The 17,704-nt window shown below is 43.3% G+C and overlaps 1 protein-coding gene across 7 annotated transcripts in view; it reads left to right on the top strand.

The window, feature by feature from the left end:
- tjp1a (tight junction protein 1a) overlaps positions 1–14,629 on the top strand; it is a 120,212-nt gene extending 105,583 nt beyond the window's left edge. For 2 of the 7 annotated variants that reach the window (XM_066701267.1, XM_066701271.1), the window contains 11 exons: positions 925–1,025; positions 1,315–1,665; positions 2,261–2,494; positions 3,693–4,598; positions 5,071–5,165; positions 5,851–6,078; positions 8,300–8,454; positions 8,823–9,306; positions 9,608–9,825; positions 10,824–10,967; positions 12,990–14,629. In XM_066701267.1, the coding sequence (XP_066557364.1) occupies positions 925–1,025; positions 1,315–1,665; positions 2,261–2,494; positions 3,693–4,598; positions 5,071–5,165; positions 5,851–6,078; positions 8,300–8,454; positions 8,823–9,306; positions 9,608–9,825; positions 10,824–10,967; positions 12,990–13,084 (3,011 nt within the window). In that variant the 3' untranslated portion in view covers positions 13,085–14,629. The remainder of the gene's footprint in view (positions 1–924; positions 1,026–1,314; positions 1,666–2,260; positions 2,495–3,692; positions 4,599–5,070; positions 5,166–5,850; positions 6,079–8,299; positions 8,455–8,822; positions 9,307–9,607; positions 9,826–10,823; positions 10,968–12,989) is intronic. The other 5 variants (XM_066701268.1, XM_066701269.1, XM_066701270.1 and 2 more) reach the window with 5 other exon arrangements.
- The last annotated feature ends 3,075 nt before the right edge of the window (positions 14,630–17,704 follow it).

The raw sequence follows: 17,704 nt of genomic DNA on the forward strand, positions 1-17,704 counted from the left end.
CAGGACTGCAGTGCTGTGTGACACCAGCCGAAGTGACGAAGGTTATTTTTAGCGCGTCCTCAATGTTTCAGTTCTCGTTAAAAGCTGATTGAGCGACGACGAAACGACTCGCACAGCAACGCTTGCTAAGACGTTTTGTACTTTAAAGAGACTTTCTACGCAGAGAATAGTGCTTTCCAGCAAAAGGGTAAATTGCCCTCCATCAGCTTGAGTGCCACATTTTAGACGAGAAAGAAAAACTAAAATAAAAACGTAATTTGCTTTCCTTCCCTGCTGCTTCACCTACACATTTTTCCCAGAAAACACGAAATAAGTTAGAAATGGTCACTGATCACCGTGTATGAAAAGACTGCATTACAGTATAGCAGCCAGCAAGCTCTTTTCTGTAAGAGCTCAGCTGACTTAGTTGTTAACTGTCTGGCTGTCCAGAAATATCAGTCTGAGAAGCGCTGAGTTTTTACACTAATCACATCACAGGGCAAACTGGAAGAAGCAAGTCTTCTAGAATGTTCACTTTTTTTTGTTGTTGTTGATATTTTCAGTTTCTCAATGGTTTTGTCATCATTGCTCACACGTCCTACTATGAAAGGAAAATATACTTATTTTACATCTTTAATGTATGCATTTTCATCCTTTTGTATCAATCTTAAAAATATATTTTATATAGTTTAAAATAAGATTAATGGTTTAAGCTTCAGATCTAAATAATTCCAGAACCAATTTATCAAACCAAAATAACGCCACTTTCACTGACCTGTTTTTCTCGAATTCCCATTAGCACTGCTTCAGTAGACAGTGACAGAAGGCAGAATTGGAATTGGAATTACTGTGGCTGAATTGGAATTGGAATTACTGTGGAATACTCAGCTGCTTCTGTATTCCATCTATGGTCTTTATTGATTTCTTCTACCCCCCTTCTCCCAGCCACCATCAATATGAACTCTATGAATGACGGGTGGTACGGAGCCCTGAAGGAGACAATACAGCAGCAGCAGAATCAGTTGGTGTGGGTCTCGGAGGGCAAGGTGAGCATGTCTTAAAGCAGGCGCACATGCAGGAGTGGTCTGTTTCACCTGGAGATGGGCCATTGGAGTGGATGTGGGAACTGCATATATTTAGGGGTGTGGGTGGGGAAGAAGTGGTTGTGTGTTTTCCCCTTTTTGGGGCTTCACTGGTTTGGGTTACAATCCATGTAATATGATGCTTAGAACTACAGGGGTCTTTATAGTGTGAAGCATGAGAATTGAGCGAGATGCCAAACGGAGCATTTTTCTCTCCTTTCTCTCTCTCTCCCATTCCCCCTCCTCCTTTTAGGCGGACGGCGCTCCGGATGACGACCTGGACCTGCATGATGACCGGCTGTCGTACCTGTCGGCCCCGGGCAGCGAGTACTCCATGTACAGCACAGACAGTCGACACACGTCGGACTACGAAGACACGGACACAGAGGGCGGGGCCTACACTGACCAGGAGCTGGATGAAACCCTGAACGACGAAGTGGGCCCCCCCACGGAGCCCGCCATCACCCGCTCCTCCGAGCCCGTGCGCGATGACCCTCCCGTCATCCAAGATGCCCCAGGATACCCTCCTTACCAGCACCAGGTCCAGCCTGACCCCCTCAACAGAATAGACCCAGCAGGTTTTAAAATGCCAGGCCCACAGCAGGTAGGAAACCCACCTCCCATTAGAACCCCTGACCTCCCTCAGCTCACTGACTGTGTCGACGGGTGTTTCTGGAAGTGGTTTTTGGTGCCGGGGGGGCGGGGGGCCTAGGTGACTCGCATACCAGTGGCTTCTGAGCTGAGCCTCCTTTTCGCTGGCTGCACGATGTTTACTATAAGCTGCTCTGTCCAATGTTTTGCTGCAGTAGTAATGTCTTGGTTACAGTTGTGATAGTTGTACTCTAGATTTATGCTACAGATGTTTTTCCTGTACCAATATATGGTTAATTACCTTTTTAGTGATATATTTTTTAATAACATGTTTATTACTGCCCTGGTAACTTTTTAAAATAACTTCTATATATAATAATCGGTTCCATTTTAGACATTTGAAAGCACTCGTGGTAAACGGGAGTAATGTGGTTGGTTCCAGCTCCACAGTATGGTGTTTTGTTTATAACAATAGCAGCGATGGCGCTAGAGTGCTGTTGCAGTTGTTTTGTACGGTTGTTACCATAACACTAACTGTCAGTGATGTAATCCAGCAGTCAGCAGCAGCCGCTCTTGTATCTTAAACGTTTTTGAACACTACTTCACAGAAAGCAGAGGCGGTTCCTGCCATGCCTAGCGTTCCCCGTCAGCTTGAGCCCATTGCTGTCGTGACAGCGCCCCCTGCTGTTGACGACTCTGTATATGTAGCAGAGGAGCCTCTTCCCTCTCCTCACAGCAACTACGGCCCCCAGGGTGGCACCATTAGGAAGCCCACCACTGAGCTAGCTCGGCCAATGCCCCACGATCCCCAGCAGTCGGGCCTGCCTATTACAGAACCAAAGGTACCAGTGCTGCCCAGCTCTCCTCCACTGCTGCCTCTGTCGCCATGCTTCCACCGCTCACCGCTCACCGCTCATGCATGAGTTTCTATACTGGCCTTCTTTCTGGAATGCTCTCTTCCAATGGAGGGGTGGGGGTTCTTTTAAGCAGAAGTATATCGTACCTTAGTACCAAACCATCGTCGCTGCATTTTGTTTCCACACAGATGCACATACATGTATATAAACATAGACACACACGTATAAACACACACAGAAATATAAACACACACACACAAGCTTCACTACTGCTTTTTTTCTTTTGCATGGCTTCAAAGGGGTTTGTTTGTTGGTTTGTTTGCTTTTTTGGTTTGTTTTTCTTCAGGGAAATTTTAAATGTTATGGGTTGAATTAATTTAATTGATTTTTCTCTGAAGTTGCACGATTTCAAAGCCATTCCTCAAACATGAATACTCTGAAGCATTTGCAAGTGCACACCCTCAGTCTGGTTTGTAGCCCACAGTTCTATTAGCCCTGTCAAAATCTCCAAGTGAATGTCTTAATTAGGAGAGGTGATTAATGTGAGGCCCAGTTTCTTGATGAGTAGATGGATGTGGAAAATTAAAATTACATACAATTAATACAATAAGTCTTGATAAAAATAGTGTAAGTCATTAGTTCTCAGTTATTTTTGTTTTAAGGATACTTATCAGACTCAAGGTGTTTTATATATTTACAAAAATGTACATTTTTGAGGTAAGTTGCAAGTTAAATGTTTGTTTTGTTTCTCTCCCTTGGATTGTTTTTTTTTATATAGTTTTATTGTCTTGAATCGTAGCAGAGATTTTAATTCTGGACTCACCAGGATGAATAAAAGCAGAGAGAGTGGGTTTTGGTAGAGACCTATTGCTTTTATAGGATGGAAACTGAGGTGTGTAGTGAGGGCTCTCTGTGTCTTGGTACTGAACCATGTGGTACTTTCTATATAGTTAATTATAGCCTTAACTTCTTAACTGCCTTCATTCCAGGTTCTGCACTATGACTTCAGGTTTTGCATTGATGGATTCTGACTCATGCCCCAGTGCAGTATGTGCTATGGGCTCTAATTTTTTATTTATTTATTTATTTGAAATCTATCATTTATTATTCTAAAACATTTTTTTCATTTTTTTTTTTCATTTTTTTTTTCGTTTTGTTTTTGTTTTGTTTTTTTGTGACGCAGATGTACAAGAAAAATCTTTATGGAATGGAAGAACCAGCCAGGCAGAATCACGGCATGAAGCAGCCAGTCACTGGCCACCCCGTGCAGAGGTTCGACAAGGAGCAACCTCTGAACTACGACCCCCGGCCTCCGTACCAGGATGAACAGCCATACAGAGATTATGACCATCCGCCGTACCGATATGACTCTGCGGGAAACTACGTGGAACCAAAGTCTCGCAGCTATGACTCGCACCTGCACTACGAGAACCGAGTGCCTCACTATGACGAGCAGTGGTCTCCCTACGATCAGAGCTCCCCGCAGGGCTACCCAGGTCGAACCCCATTTGAGAACCAGCACCCCCAGGGCTATGAACCCCGGCTCCCCTACGAGGAGAGTGCGGAACGAGAATCCAGCACCCCCCCGCCTCGCTACGATGAGCAGCTGGCGCCCCCCGCAGTGTATGACGGCCGGCCACGGTACGAGCCGCCCGCCAAGACCTACAGCAAGCCCACGCAGCCACGCTACGAGGAGCAGCCCCTCGCGGGCAGCTATGATGTGCGGCCAAGATACGAGCCCGAGCCACATGCCTTTCCCCCTCCTGCCTCCCGATCGCCCGAGCCCAAACAGCTCTACGACCCTCAGGTCCGGCCCTATGCTCAGGGTCCTCCGCGGGGCTACAAGCCAGGACAGTACGAGCCTCCACTCAGCGCAGATGTTCCCCTCCCACCCCCGCCCCAGGTACAGCCTAAGCCAGAGCCTCCAGCCACCTCCAGCAAACCGCTACCCCCACCGCCAGCAGCAGAGCCAGAGGACGACCCAGCCATGAAGCCCCAGTCGGTGCTCACCCGTGTCAAGATGTTCGAGAACAAGAGGTCAGCATCGGTGGACCGGGCCAAGGAGTCTGGGGATCCCGCTGTCGTCAGGGTGGGTACCGCACGGCATCACGCCAGCCCGGTGTGTGACGTCCTCTTTGTGCAACTCCTTATGAAGCAAGCCATGGCAGATAGGGATGGATATCCGCAGTGTAAAGTACAAGGTCAAAATCTCGCCCACAGAAGACCTGGAAACCTTGAATCCATTTATATTTAAAAAAATATATATATTTTTGTTTGTTTTTTTGTTTAGTTTTTTCTAATTTATTACTTTATTTTCTCGCTTTTTTTTTTTGATATTTTTATGACGACATTAACCAAATCTGCCTCCAGATTACAGTAGTTTTGTAACCTTGTAACAACCTATTCTATAATAAACAGACCCAGATCCCTGTCAGTAGAATTAATAACCGCTAGATTTACTCTCCTAGGGACATATCTTCCATCAGTGGTAAATTACTAATAAATTGTGGTTTGTCATGCTGTTACCTGTTGTTGAGAACTGTTTGTGTTTTCGTGAACAGCCGACTGAACTTGTACCCAAGCCTGTGGTTGGGCCAGGCCCGGTCTCCAAGGCCAACTCTCTCAGCCATCTGGACCAGGACAAGCCTGCATACAGGTAGGTGGACAATAATAGTAATAAAAATGAATACAGGCAACCCCCCACATGTACAATTTAAATGCCCAAATTTACGCTCACAGCTTCCATTTATAACCACATATGACTCAGATTCCAGGTCTTAATTTGATTTTAGTTTGTTTTTTCTCCTTAAACATCTATTCAGCTAATTTTTAACTGTGATACCGCATTGTACTGCCATGCTGAGAGACTTGACTGACCTGGACTCTTTTCATATTGGTTTTTTATACTCACACTGCCCCCTGGTGGAAATGACATTTGCCTTCACACTGTAATCAGTTTTGAGAATACAGTCATCCACACAGATGTAAGGACTGGGCTGTAAGACTTGTTATGCAATGCAGAAATGGACGGCCACCATTCAAGTAGTGGGGGGTTGCATGCAAGTTCTGGCCAGGTGTTCCTGCAAGGATCAACTGGAAGTGTTTGCTGAGAGCACTTTCGTATGTGTTTTGGGTGGGGGAGGTCAAAAAACTGTTTGGTCAGAAGTGGTTTTTAAGTGCGTGTCTGTTTTTGTGCCAGTAAATGTGTTGCATTAACAAATGTTTTTTTTTTTTTTTTTGCCAAACGGTTTAACTACAGTATCTGTCGGGACAGCGACGCCTTTGTATTTTCTCTGGGCCCGTCTCACCAGCCTGCCATTCTGCCACTCTCTTCCCCACAGCAGGGCTCCTGAGCCGCAGAAGCCTCAGGTCAAGCCCCCAGAGGACATCGTTCGTTCCAACCACTACGACCCTGACGAGGATGAGGAGTATTACAGGAAGCAGCTCTCCTACTTTGACCGCAGGAACTTTGACAAGCCTGTGCCCCCACCCTCTGCCAACCGCTTCCCTGAGCCAGTCAAACCAGTGCAGCCTCAGACGCAGCCCAGCTACTCCAACTTCTCCTCCAGGTAATCCAGCTCCTCCTCCAGCCCCCTTTTCCTCCTCCCAACTGCGTCTGTCACTTCACTGGGAAGGCATGTAGTAAAACATGTTACATTTGTATTTGCACACATTATTGGATGTGATATCTTTACGTTGGGGAGAAATGAGACCCTCCCCCACCAAATTAAAATAAACTCATGGCCTCAGTGTAGGTTGACTGTATCTCCGATCATTTTTTTTTTTTTTAATATATAAACACTTTAACCTACTTTGGTCGCCATGTGAATGGTGTGGAGTTAATATCTACCCCATGCCAGATTTGACCTACACTGTGGCTTAGATGTATGCCCTTCCCCTGTACAGAACACCTTAGTTTTTTTGGGACAGGGTGGCTGTACAGCTGTGGTCGTGGGATTTCCGGTTTGGTTTGTGCCAAGGAGCCCATTTCCGCGCACTTCCTGTGACGTAAACTACTCACTCAGGAATATGTTTGGTGTTGTCTGCTTCTCCTTAAACCGGGAGCTGGGAAGAAATTTAATTACTGAATTTCTCAATTCAGCTGTTTAACGAGAGATGTTTGGGCATTTGGCACTTCATTGCTTCCTCTGGTCTAAGCCGGTGTTAAGATCAGGGGTAAGACATAACTAGAAATTAAGTGTACAAAAACCTGGCCAGTGAGTGGAGTAAGACACCAAGGCTAGCGCAAAGTCTTTGGAACCCGGCTGTAGAGATGAGTGTGTCTTCATTACAGTACAGGCTGAGGCAAAATTAACTTTGTGTGCCATTCAGTAATGCACTGCATTTGGTAATGAGAAGTTACAGATTGCTGCTTTGGATATGTTCTTTAATGTGTAATTGTCAGTGGGGGTAATTAAGTGCTGAAGCCAGACATTATAATTGTGAAGATTTTAGAATCGCAGATAATGTGCGATACGTGTTCACCAACAACAGCTGACTTGATCAGTCATGTCATGTGTAGTGTATTATGTTGTTGTTGTAGGAGGAGAAAAAAATCTACGGTTTTGTTTTACTGTTCCCTGATGGTATTGTGTGTTTAAAAAAAACAAAAAACTGAAACTGACTATAAGTAATTAGAAAACAAGACTGAAATCACCGCTCACTGCATATGAAGTGAAAACTGAATGTACTGAAAAACACACATAATTGATGCATTCAAGTTAAACTCTGAAGTGCAGCTAAATCCAGAACCTACATCTATACTTGATGTTTATTCTAGTGTAATTTACATTTTCTTAATATTTTTTTTTTCATGCAAAGCTCAGTGATCATTCTTCAATCTTTTCCCTCCCCCTTTCTTACCCTTCTCCTTTTGTTTTACATTTTGCTTTGCTGTCACCCACAGTAGATTTTTTGGCTTTTACAATAGCTATGACCACCTCAAAAGGAAGCTAAAGTGGTAAGAACCGAACCCCTGCCTTCATTGTGAGACCGTTTGCAGATCCCACATTGTTCAGAGACCTCAGTGAGCTTTATATGCACTGCAGAGCATGCGTTGAACCCGTAACCGAGGAATGGTACATTGTCTGCATTAGGTACCTGAGGACATGTCTTTACTTGGTGGCTTGAGAGATGCTCGAAACATTCACTGTGGTTTCAATCCAGCGTAGCGATTTGAGATTTGGCATTTGCGATGAAGGAAGATGCTCCTGAATGCATCTAACCACTGCAAAGGCAAAAAAATGGCACAGGTTACATATTTATCTATTCCTTGCTACTCCCTTCAGTTATTTATGTTTACTGAAATATTAAACATTAGTGCATATTTGGCTTATCTGTGCGTTTTAACTTTTGTTGGTTTTTGGTTTCTTTCCAAAACATTAAAGAGTGCTTCAGGTATCCAAGGATTTTTTTTAAATGTACATCAGTACAGTCTTTTTGTAATTTAGTTTTGCTAAATGAATAAATAATTACACCCATGCAACATCCCATACCTGAAACCTTCTTGGCAAAGCATTTTTCATGTTTGTTTGACTTTTTTGCTTTTGATTTTTCCCCCGTAGGAGTTATTCTGGTGTTCGGGTGTTTTTAGTGCCGAGCATGTCAAACTGTGTGTTGTTCGTAGGTAGGGTTTAAAACCATAGATCTGTGGGTCTTCTAGTTATCTACTAGATACTGTATATGAATGCGTTCTGCTCTCACTCTCTCTAGATCTATATATTTTTGTTTATGAATTAAGTGAAGACATACAAGATGATAATATTTGTTTATTTTTCTGCTCTCTAACAGGGGGGAGGCCGTGGAGAAAGTCAGTCCTGTGGAGAAAAGATATGAACCAGTGCCTCAGATCACACCACCTGCATCTCAGTACGGTCAGCCTGTGCCACCACAGACCACACTTGTCGCCCCCCCCGCAGTCCTGCCCAAGCCCCCTGCTCCTGAAGGTAGGCCTCTTGTGGACCTGCACAAAAACCTCCTCTGCTGATCCTCTCCCTGGTTGTTTTATTTTACTTTTTTTGGTTCTTGCTGTGCCAGAACTCGTATAGTTCATCACCTGAAAGAGAAAAACGGAACGGTATGCATTGTGCCCTGGATAAGAGAAGATCCATGATACTGTATAGTGGTGAATGGTGTTTCAGTTTCAGGTTAAATACATTTTTCTTCTGTGTTGTCAGTCATTATAAAATGTGTCTGTGTGTCACCACTAAAGACGCAGTGATTTCCGTTCGCTTTAATTGATTTATTATAGATGGAAAACAAAAGCTGTTTAAGACTTATTTCAGAGTCTCCTCTTTTTGCTCTTTTATCGCAGTCAACCCACTCCCTCTGGAGACCCTCAGCTCACCCAAGACCAAGCCAGAGCCCCCCTCCCTGCAGACGGTCCCCACCGCACTGCGGCCCAGTAACCGCGAGGACACTGTGCAGACGAGCTACCTGCCCCAGAAGAGCTTCCCCGAGAAGGCTCCGGTCAACGGCACTGACCAGCCCGCCAAGCCCATCACGTCCAGCTACAACCGCTTCACCCCCAAACCGTACACCAGCTCTGCACGGCCATTCGAGCGCAAGTTCGAGAGCCCCAAGTTCAACCACAACCTCCTACCCAATGACACCCAGGCCAAGCCAGAACCCATCACCAAGCCAGTGAGCAGCGCCCCGCAGCCAGCCAGCAAGCCGCAGACCTCCCCACAGTCAGCCGATCTGGACAGCGGCCTGGACACCTTCTCCCGGACCACGGACAACCGGCCCAAATACCAGCAGAACAATATCGGTGCCGTGCCCAAGGCCATTCCTGTCAGGTAAGGGGGTGGCTTCCCTTCACTGCTCTGTTTTAAGGGTAAAAGTTAGTTTCCCCAACTGACTTTTCCAGTTTTACAAGCTTTAATTGAATAAGTAATAAGTCTTACCTTTCAAAGGATAATTGATGGTGCCGCCATGACAGCTAGAAAGTCAAAGCAGAGAAAGAGGAGGAGAGAACAGATCTCAAGCATTCCTCCATAGATATTGTGATGGCATTGGTAGCAGACAGGCATACAGGCTTGATGTGACTGGCGTACCTGTGCTCCTTTGACCTGACTGGCTGGTTTTGTTGCTCTGCAGCCCCGGCGCTCTGGATGATGACGAGGAGGATGAAGGCCACACTGTGGTGGCCACGGCCAGGGGCATCTTCAACAGCAATGGTGGCGTGCTGAGCTCCATTGAGACCGGGGTTAGCATCATCATCCCCCAGGGCGCCATTCCTGACGGCGTGGAGCAAGAGATCTACTTCAAAGTGTGCAGGGACAACAGCATCCTCCCCCCCTTAGACAAGGAGAAAGGTACGCAAACTTTCTTCCCTGTTATTGTTTTGGTTCATTGGTTTGTGTGGCTGATTTGTGGCCATGGTGACTTGCATTCAGCATGGGGTTAGTTATTGTTAACATTGACATTCAATACAATAAAACTGAATAAATATATATATAATCAAAGTACAGTAGTGATGCCAAACCTGTCCTGCTAGTTTGAAATCATGCATATGATGAGTAATCTAGACTGGAAATTGCCATTTTTGGGTACCTTTTATTTATTTATTATTGGGGGTTGGTTTAATAACTCATTCACAGTAGGTTTTAAATGAGTTTCCTCTCTTTTGCCTTGTTTATGATTTAAAATTGCATTTTATTATTCTGTGTTTGTGAATAGATTATGTACAATGCCCAGATTAGGCTTATTGCAGCAATGTACTATATTTTTTACAATTGTGAATACACATTCCAGTCAGTGTTCAGGCTCCCAAAGCCATGGCAATCCAGTCCTCTACATCTGGTTAACAAAATCAGTTGCACCTTATGGCATCTTTCTTGATTCCTTATGGCATTTTGGGGGTTTATATTTTGTGATTTTAGTTGAATTAATCGGTTTTGTTGTAATGCTTTTCTTGGACAGACCTGTATAAAGCTTTATAATGTAGCAGAGACCAGGACCAGGTATGAGCTCAAAGTGCAATGCCTTGGTGGAGTGCAGAGCCTGCTACCTCCCCCAGGATGCATCTCTAAAGTCTTCATATTTCCTTCTGTGTTGAGGAAACTGCAAAGGATGCAACGCCCAGACCAAACCAGCCCTGGCCCTCCACTCTGAGACGCAAACATCACTGTAGCAATGGCAGGACTCAGTGCTGGCTTTTTACTACCCAGTACAAACCCAGCACTGTGTTATTAATGGCCAATCAGGGTATACATGTCCCTTTAGGAGCTGCTGTGACCCGGGCAGTGTTGCATTTGATCCGGCTGGGTTCTGTGCACTGCCTGCCTCACTGACTCTGCCTTTGTTGTTGCAGGAGAGACTCTTCTCAGCCCACTGGTGATGTGTGGCCCTCATGGCCTGAAGTTCCTGAAGCCGGTGGAGCTGCGCTTACCTCACTGTGCGTCTATGACCCCTGATGGTTGGTCTTTTGCTCTAAAATCCTCCGACTCCTCGTCGGGTATGCTGTCCTCTCTCTGTCCTTTTGGGGTCGTTGGGTACTGTACTGAATCACTGGTTAACCTGTTTGTGCGTCACTGGCAAACTTAAATTTCATTTGGTGGTTTCCAGATCAAACTCTTCCTCTATGCTATGCTTCTCCCCCTCCCCCACCGCAAGCTGCAAACCTGTCTGTGTTTGGCTGTGTGATTTGTGTTCCGCTAGGATGGGTTGAAGTATTTAAGCGAACAATCTTATCCATGATAAAAGTACAAATAATAAGTGATTGCTTTTTGCTTTGAAGCATTTTAAAGATTGAAACCTCCAATTTTTCAAAACCAGGCCGCCGTATTTAATTAGCTGCACACCCCAAGCTTCAAGATAAGATGTATTCCTAAATCCTGGTTTTAAAAGCTGGAAGTGCGATTTGTAAGGAGTTAGGAGCCCCAAGAATAACCTAAAATAATGATGCCTTTCACATGGATATTTCTTTATGGATGTGAAACTTCGCTGGTCTTTTCTGTTCCTTAGAGATAAATACTTTTTCCTTTTTAAATTCCCTGAATTGTTAATGTTTTGTAGACTGTGTTGTAGAACTGAAACCTCTGCCTGGCTGCATATTTTTATGCGTATTTTAAGTCCTTTACATTTCAAACTGGCACTCTTGTTGTTTATTGTTGCTGTAGAACGGGCATTATGCAGAAGTAGTGATTTGCTTCTAAACTGACCATATTTATTTACTATAAACCTGATATCTCTGTGGATTAGACACTAATTACCCGTGATTGATTTGGATGGCATCTGATAAATGAGACTAGTCTCATTTTGTGTCTTACTATTATTATAGACAGATTACTTGGCTCCAGTTTAATCCTCTTAATGTACAAGACGATTCTTTCAGTTAATTTACACTCTACGTCTTTTCCTGAACCTCTCTCTAACTGGAGCTTTGAAGTGCGTTCCTGTTTTAATTAGTTTCTATTTCAGACGCACACTAATTGACAAACTCTCAGCCCGCATCGCTATCTTGGATTTTTTTTTTTTCTTGTTTAGACACTCAAGGCTTCTCTATTGTTTATAAGAGATTCAGTGCAAACAGCCGTTGCCAGACAAATTAATCATGTCTTGTTTTGACATATAGCGCTTTTCAAAATATACAGTATAGCAGTCATCATTTTGTGTTCAGTTTTCTAAGGCCTTATTTATTGCAGTATTCTGGAAACTGGCAAGCATGCGTATGAATTGTTTGATCTGGGAAATCGCGAGATCCAGTTTTTTGTTTACATGAATGTGGAATGATTGACAAACGGATTAATGTTGTGTTATTTATTTATTAACATTGTTCGGTATTTGTACATTTCTGTACCATACATTACCACTGTAATCTATAAAATGTATAGCAATTTTAAGTTATTTGAACGATATACCATTGTCATCTCCAATAAAAATACCATGTTGCAATTTTGTATTTGACATTTCAGTTAAACGTGACATACTGTTCTGCTATAAACTTATTTTTGTGGAAGAAGGCATTACTTGATTTATCAAACTATGTATAAACGGACTAGCCTAGCACAAAGCCAAAACTGCTTCTCTACGAAACTAAAAATAAAAATTGAAACCTCACAGGCAACGTCTGACGCTCTGTGTCTGTTTTTATGTTTCGCTTAAAACTTAGCCTTGATTAGTGAAGCTGTGTTCTAAGGCGACAGACATAGGCCCCAATTAAATCACAACTCCAATCCCCTGCCCATCGCACTTTCCGTGCCCAGTGCTCGATGATGGCCTTTCACTGGGTACAAGCAAGAGGCCTCTGGCAAGCAGAAAGCTGCCGTCCAGTGATGCATTTGGAATTTGCTATCGGCAGGTGGGTAGAAGGTTTTGATCTAATCCGGGTCTCAGTCTGGTTTTGTGGTTTTTTTTCGTTATAATGCGGATTATCTTGGAGAGGATCTTGCAGAAACATTAACTTCACTTGTTACCATTTTATTTTTTTTCTTCCCTCCTCTTCTCCTCTGCTCTCCTCTTCCTCCTCCTCCTCCAGGCGACCCCAAGAGTTGGCAGAACAAATCTCTTCCCGGTGACCCCAACTATCTCGTCGGCGCGAACTGTGTCTCGGTCCTCATCGACCACTTTTGAAGCGGGAGACAGCTGGTCTGTTTTGAATGTGAAATCTCGGGTCAGGTCCTCCAGTCAGGACTGAGACGCTCATATGAAGTATTAACCCTTTCTCAGACGCTGTTTACCGCTCTCACAGGAAGACATTGTTCGGGCTCTGTTAAGTGCTGTTGGTTTAGGTGCTTATAAGCTTGCAGAGAACTAGACTCTTGAACCATTGATCAGATGCATGCCTAGTGCCACAGAGTTTTTGAATCACTTTTTAAGCCAAGTTTCCAAGCCTAACGGTTTTCTGAGAATTTCCATTAAATTAGAAGGATCTATTTACACGAGAAGTGAGAATTATTTGAAACTGTATTAATATAGCCTTTTTGTTTTTTTTGTTTTTTTCTTGTTGCTGTTTTTGTTAATAGATTGCCTGGTGGCTGTGGTCACTGTACAGATGTGTGGAGGTTTTGGCACGTTCTGCCAGCCATTTGAGTTTTGAAAGTTGATGGGCATCTTACACTTTTGGAGAAGAAACAAAACGATAACTATAAAAGACGCTTGTGAACGCTTTTCCAAATGCAGCTCTTACTTGTAACTGGCTGTATTATTATTATTATTTTTGCTTAGCATTCATTATTTTACAATATTTTACCTTAGATGAGCATATTGAGTTTTGTTTTTATGAGCATTGAAACTCTCCCATTATAACGGGGACTATGCATGTGTGATGACTATGGTTCAGGTGCCTGCTCAATTGTATATTTGCTCCCGTTCCTATATTAACAAGCAGGGATGCCTTACCTTATAATTCACGTTTTATTTTAAAGTTTGTGTTTTTTTTTTTTTAAGTTATGATAAATTATGAAAGATTCCCCCCCCCCCCCACACCCATTATCAACCTTTTGTATGAACTGAACTTGGGTGCAGCACACAAGAACAATTGGGGCTGATGAAGGTATGCTTTCATTTACCGCTATGCATTTTAATAATAAAAAAGGATGAAATGGTGGCTGTACATACTGCTAGTATATCGCCTTGGTTCTTGGTTTGTAAATGAACTTTTGTATGTCTTTGTTATTTTGTATAAAACTAAACTGAAAAAAAAATCAAAAAAAAAAATCTTTGTATTCTGGTATACCCTTGAGCCTTGGAACTTGTAACTTAAGCAGTAAAAACTCCAAACTTTTCTACAGATATATACACACTACATAAACATTTTTAACAGTCGCAGGACCTTTTTATGCTTCTTTACAAAACAACAAAAAAGTGCTTGGTTTAAAAGTTTAAAATTCTGTACTCTAAGGGTTCACTTTGAACAGTGCTCCCCTCATGTATTTGTGATACTGGATGCTTGTACGATGTGCCCTAAAATGTATTTTTGTACTAATAGACAATTTATTATGGCACAGCAGTACTATTTTCTTTAGATATTATAACACTGCTTAAATCCAGATATTAGCTATTCTACACGTGTGGCCGTTTTTTTTTTTGTTTTTTTTGTGTTTTGTTTTCCTTTTTTTCCGTCACATTTCTAAGTATACCACTGTATTAATTAATAAAATCATTTTTAAAGTAAAAGGAATTTGCGATTTTCTCTTCCCATTCAGTTCAGCGAGGCAACAGTACAAGCAGGACACTGCCACAGTGGCTTTGAAAAGGCTTTGGAAATAAATTATGGAGATTTTAACACTGTGAGTGCAAACTGTGCATCCCATGGTTACAAGCTCAAAGTAATGGCGCACACGTCATCGATCACGTTGTCCCCATCCAGATGAAGTCTGCATGGACTGAGAAGGCTCGGTGTGTAACACTTCATTTCTGTTTGGACGCAGAACTGCTTTTAATAGTTTGTGTCCATAATTACTTGGTGTGAATGTAGCCAACTTCTTGTTTTCTGCACTTCAGTCTTTTATGAAAGAAGAATGTGCTTTCATTCAGTACACACTTATGATGGAGGGAGGTGGGGGAGTGGTCCAGTTGTTATGAGAGGATAATTTATTAACACAGGCACATGATTGGCAGCTGTGAGTGACAACAGCTCTTTCTTGTCCTGTGTTCCCTCCAGGAGCAGGTAAGCCACAGATGAGACGGCTATGGGGTTTTTATACAGCGTGGGTGTGTACTGGATGAGCAGTGGAGGGGGTGACCACATGAGACTCCTTATCTCATGCTGAATACTGGCCTGTTCGGCACCTCCCAGCACACCAGCATCTATTCCCTGGCAGATGTACAGACGGGTGACAAAGAAAAAACCTGTCTAAATGAGTGGAGGAACATAACGAATGCAGATGCCTCCAAACAGGTGTACTGTATGATACAATTAAGCAATTAACATCCTATCATGCCCTGTGACATGTATAAAAATGCTGAGCAGGCCCAGTTGACCTGATTTTGTATCAAGATGGCAAGAGGAAAGGATCTAATTGACTTTGAAAGAGGGGTCATTTTTGGGGCATGAATGGCAGGAGCTTCAGTCAGAGACTGCTCAACTGGCTAGTGTTTCAATAGGAACAGTGACTAAAGTTACATCTGCATTTAGATCTATGGGAAAGACATCAGTAAATAGGGTTATAAATTGTGGTTGAAAGCCCACATTCGATGACCGTGATGCTCGTGAATTAGTGCGATATATAAGGAAAAACAGAAGACCGACTCTTTCCCAGGTGCCTGAGAATGTCAATGCAGGATGTGATCAGACTGTTGGCAAGAACAGTCCATCCAGAACTACACGGAGAGGATATTATAGTAGAGTTGTAGTGCATACACTCCTCATTACAAAGACAAATGCATATTTGAGAGTTCAGTGGTGCAAAAACCATAGGCACTGGTCTACAGAGATGTGGGGAAAAAGTGGTAAGGTCAGTTAAGTCATCCTTCATATTCTCAACAAGTGGATGAGTGCATGTGTGGGACACCAAGAGAACGGTACACGCCTGACTGCTGGACCCCTACAGTGAGAGTGTCCGAAGCCTCCGTTATGCTGTGGGGGGTATTTTCCTGGCATGTTTAGTCCACTTGTTCCCTTAGAGGGAAGGGTCACTGCAAATCATTACAAAGTTCATTACAGAGTGATCACCTTTTTCCTATGGTGAAACATTTCTCTCCTGATGGGAGAGGTCTCTTCCAGGATGACAATGCCCCCATCCACAGGGCACGAGGGCTCACTGAATGGTCTAATGAGTATGAAAATGATGTGAATCCTATGATATGGCCTTTGCTATCACCAGATCTCAACCCAATTGAACACCTATGGGAGATTTTGGGCCGATGTGTTAGACAGCGCTCTCCAGCACCATCATCAAAACCCCAAATGAGGGAAGATCTTTTGGAAGAATGGTGTTCATCCCTCCAGTAGAGGCCAGAGACTCGTAGAATCTGTGCCAAGAGCATTGAAGCTGTTCTGGCAGCTCGTGGTGCCCAACACCTTACTGAGACACTTTGTTGTTTTTCCTTTAATGTGTCACCCGTCTGGATGTCTTATTTATTCTTTAAAACACCCTTAAACTCCACATGTCTGCATTCATGCATTTTCTGGTTTACTCACTGCTCCCCCCAGTATTAGTCTTCGTTCAGGTGCACACAAAGTTACTATCGTTTAATCAAATAAAATGTAAAAATCAATGCATCTTTCATCCTGTAGAGGGCATAGTAGGACCGTGTTTGTGGTGGTTACTGTATCATTAAATCCTGCCACGATGAGGGCGGGAGTTCAAACTGAGTTGTACTTTAAAACGAACAGCAAAGTGACAGTGGTCAGAGGGTTGTGTGGCAAAGGCAGAACCAAGTAAAACCAGCAATGTCCAATCCTGGCCTGGAAAACAATCTTAAAGTCTCAATCAATAACATCACTTACTATTTATTTCTTACTATGAAGTGGGGGGGTTATTTTGTGGAAATGTGTATTACTAGGGAGGCAAAGGGATGACAATTGAAGGATAGTAGCCTATGTAGTTAAACCAATCACTATGATACATTTATTAATATGGTGTTGATGCAAAGTAATCTGCTTCACACAGAGGCGGACCGCACTTCGCCGGCACAACCCCCACAAAATTGATTTGGTTTGGTCTTTCAAACATTGAAGATTTATGGACATCTCTTTCTCCACTTCATACATAAGTTCCATCACTGCTGAACAAAATGTCTAATTGTGTAATCAGAGGGACAGGAAATAGCGAAGCGTACAGTGACTCGCCGTCATATGTTGCTTGTGCCTTTTGTATGGATGTGATCAATAATTGTTCATTTATAATCGATCGAAAACACTACAGATCCCATTTAAAACAATGGTGGAACGCTCCAAATTCCATTCCTGGCACAGACCCTTGTGTCGCTGTATGGTCTCTATCCAATCAGCAGGGAATCATAGGCGTGGGTTAAGGGAGGATGTGGAAATAACGTTAAATCGCCCGCACCCCTCCAAATAATTTATGCCCGGCTCCATAGTCGTAGGGGACGCGTGTCCCCCCCAGTGAAACGATCAGCAGAGCATCGTACGTTCCATAGCCAATCAATAGTAACTCCTTACAGCTGTTGAAAACACACTCCCACTGCGCCCCTAAAACCCAAAGCCTATTATTTGATTTGCTGTTATAATATTAATACTTATACTAATACTACTACATTTAACCATATATTTCTACCACGATTTTA

The sequence above is a fragment of the Amia ocellicauda genome, chromosome 4 (genome assembly GCF_036373705.1).
Source record: "Amia ocellicauda isolate fAmiCal2 chromosome 4, fAmiCal2.hap1, whole genome shotgun sequence".
NCBI classification, from domain to species: domain Eukaryota; kingdom Metazoa; phylum Chordata; class Actinopteri; order Amiiformes; family Amiidae; genus Amia; species Amia ocellicauda.